Source organism: Polyodon spathula, unplaced genomic scaffold (assembly GCF_017654505.1).
Source record: "Polyodon spathula isolate WHYD16114869_AA unplaced genomic scaffold, ASM1765450v1 scaffolds_3252, whole genome shotgun sequence".
Lineage (NCBI taxonomy): Eukaryota > Metazoa > Chordata > Actinopteri > Acipenseriformes > Polyodontidae > Polyodon > Polyodon spathula.
In genome coordinates this window covers 1-2,717 of record NW_024474716.1, presented here as the reverse complement: position 1 = coordinate 2,717, position 2,717 = coordinate 1, and the positions used below count along the sequence as shown (strand labels likewise).

Genomic DNA, 2,717 nt, shown 5'->3' with positions numbered 1-2,717 from the left:
CTTCACCTCCTTTGGTCCCGGTCCACATAGAGGTCCACAAAAATAACCCATCTGTGACCCTACATCCCCCCACCTCGTCAAAAATTTGTATCAGGATTGTTTTATCTGTGTTTATCGGTTAAAACTCTAAATCAGAAGCCCTAAATATACATTAAAGGGAAATCTGCTTCAGTTACCTGGGTGCTTCACAAAACAAGCATGAGACATGTGCTAGATCAGCCATCATTCACTGTTACTAGCATGAAACAGTACCATCTAGTGGACAGCTACTGTGGATCAAGTGTCCTTTTATATTGCTGGCAGCTGTGTACTAGATGGTGTTGTATCTTACTACCCTACTCACATGCTGTCTGATATAGCCTGTGCTACAGATGTCTATGGCGTGGAACTAGAACTGAAGATCAAAATATATTTCAGAACCACTGAGAATTATTGAAAACATTGTAAAGAGGTAAGGGGACAAGAAAATAGAAAATATATTTGAACTAAAATGATTCTGTCAATTTCAGTAGCATTCTTAGACAGGCCTGTGTTGTGTGTGACAGGATATCACTCAATGCCTCATCAGAAATGTCACTGTGTCACTGTGTTTCTACACAGAAGCAGCTGGGAGAGACACAGACAGAAATACAGCAGAGAATCCAGGAGAGACTGAAAGAAGTGAAGGAGCTCAAACGGGCTGTGGAGTCACTGAAAGTGGGTACTGACAAGAGGGTTATTATTATTATTATTATTATTATTTATTATTATTATTATTATTATTATTATTATTAACAGATGGACTGGAACACATCTGCAGAAGCTTGCTGTCTATGCCTGATGTGTTTTTGATATCAATTCTAACCATGTCTCCTCTACTGTGTTCTTTCACTCAGAGATCTGCATGCATAGAAATAAAGGAAAGTGAGAAGATCTTTACTGAGCTGATCCGATCCATTGAGAAGATCCACACTGAGGTTATTGAGCTGATTGGAGCTAACGAGAAGGCTGCAGTGAATCAGGCTGAAGGACGCATGAAGAAACTGGAGCAGGAGATTGCTGAGCTAAGGAGGAGAAACGCTGAGCTGAAACAGCTTTCAGAGACAGAGGATCACATCCATTTTCTACAGGTAACATCACTGCTTGTTAGAAAATCTCAAGTACATAACTGGGACGCTTTCAGACAGACCTCTCCAATTGAATGAATCCTTGCTTTTCACCAGGAATAATTTGGATCCTGTTTTGTTTCACTGAAAACTCCTTTTCTCCACTTTCCTGTTGTAGAATTTCCAGTCTCTCTGTGCCCCTCCTGAAGCTGGAGACTTACCCAGCGTTACTGTCAATACAGACATCTCTTTTGGGGCCGTGAGGAAAGCTCTATCTGAACTTAAAGACCATATTGAGGACTTCTTCAAGTGGGAATTAGTCAAAATAACCACAACAGGTTGGTGTGAAATAGATTCCTTTGGTCGAAATTTCTCAAATACATCATGGTTTGAGGAGGGACAGGACTTGCAAGACATTAATAAAGACCTCTTGCAGATTGTTGGTTATATGAGTATTGTAGCAGAGAGAAAGGATGAGGGAGCAGGCAGCAGGGAGGAGAGACCATGGAGGATGGAGCAGGGAGGAGGAGGAGGATGTATGGAGGAGTGAGAAGGGAGGTGGGAGCAGATAGAAAGGAGGAGGGAGCAGGGATGACAGCAGGGACTGATGAAGCAGGAAGGAGGAAGAGAAGAGGGAGCAGAGAGAAGGGAAGAGGGAGCAGAAAGGACGGAGCATGGAGGACGGAGCAGGGACTGATGAAGCAGGGAGGAGGTGTGATGTGAGGGCAGAGCAGACAATGAGCGCTTTGATGTCTCTGGGTTTGAATTGCGAGGAGGGTAGGAGTTCGTGGACACCAAAGGATGATAGCTATATGACTGACTTTTATGTTTGATGCACAAGAGTGTCCTAATATGGACACCGTACTGTTGGCCAAAGATATGTGATGGAGAGGAACGAACACAAGACTCCAGTGCAGTGCAGGTGTGTTCATATTGACATTGGCTGCTGCACCGATACGGAAGGAATACATATTCATTGCAATTGTGAACATATTGAAGTACGGATTTCTACACCCTGAAATGCTGTGAATAAGCCCTGTTTCTTTTCAGATTGCCGTTTGGAGTCTTGTGTGTGTTGTGTATTAATCCACATGTTTCAATTCTATTTCTCTCAGTGAATGAAGTTGCAGTTTACATTCTGCAGGCTCCAGAGCCAAGGAACAGAGCTGAGTTTTTAAAATGTAAGTTTGTTTTCACTGAAACATTTGCTTGAAAGATGTGTCACTCCATTGTGAGAAGAGCTAACACTATTCACAGATATCAAGATATTTAGGCTGAAAAATGAATTCACTCAAACTCACCCAAAATACAAATAATCCTTTTACTCCCTTCTGTCCCTTTGTACCTCAATGCCTCTTCTGTTTTCAAGCTGTAGCCTTATCTCAGAAACAGCCTTTATAAAAAGACCCTGCTGTAATATGTATTGATCAGTCTGTCTTTGTGTTGGTTCTGTACCATTCAAACCTAGTGGAGATTTTCTCAGTGATTTGACTTTTCTAACCGTCTCTCCTCTACCCGTCCTCTTCTCTTCAATCAGATTCCTGTCAGCTCACACTGGACCCAAACACAGCTCACAGAAACCTCTATCTGTCTGAAGGGAACAGAAAGGTGACATTGAGGACAGAGACCCAG

The 2,717-nt window shown here is 42.4% G+C and overlaps 1 protein-coding gene across 1 annotated transcript; it reads left to right on the top strand.

Moving 5' to 3' along the window:
* Positions 1-527: 527 nt before the first annotated feature.
* Positions 528-2,714, top strand: LOC121311521 (tripartite motif-containing protein 16-like; the record flags this gene model as incomplete). Its single annotated transcript, XM_041243968.1, has 5 exons — positions 528-696; positions 876-1,109; positions 1,264-1,423; positions 2,201-2,266; positions 2,623-2,714. Coding segments are annotated over exons 1-5 (678 nt in total), but the record flags the coding sequence as incomplete, so codon positions are not given.
* Between the last annotated feature and the right edge of the window lie 3 nt (positions 2,715-2,717).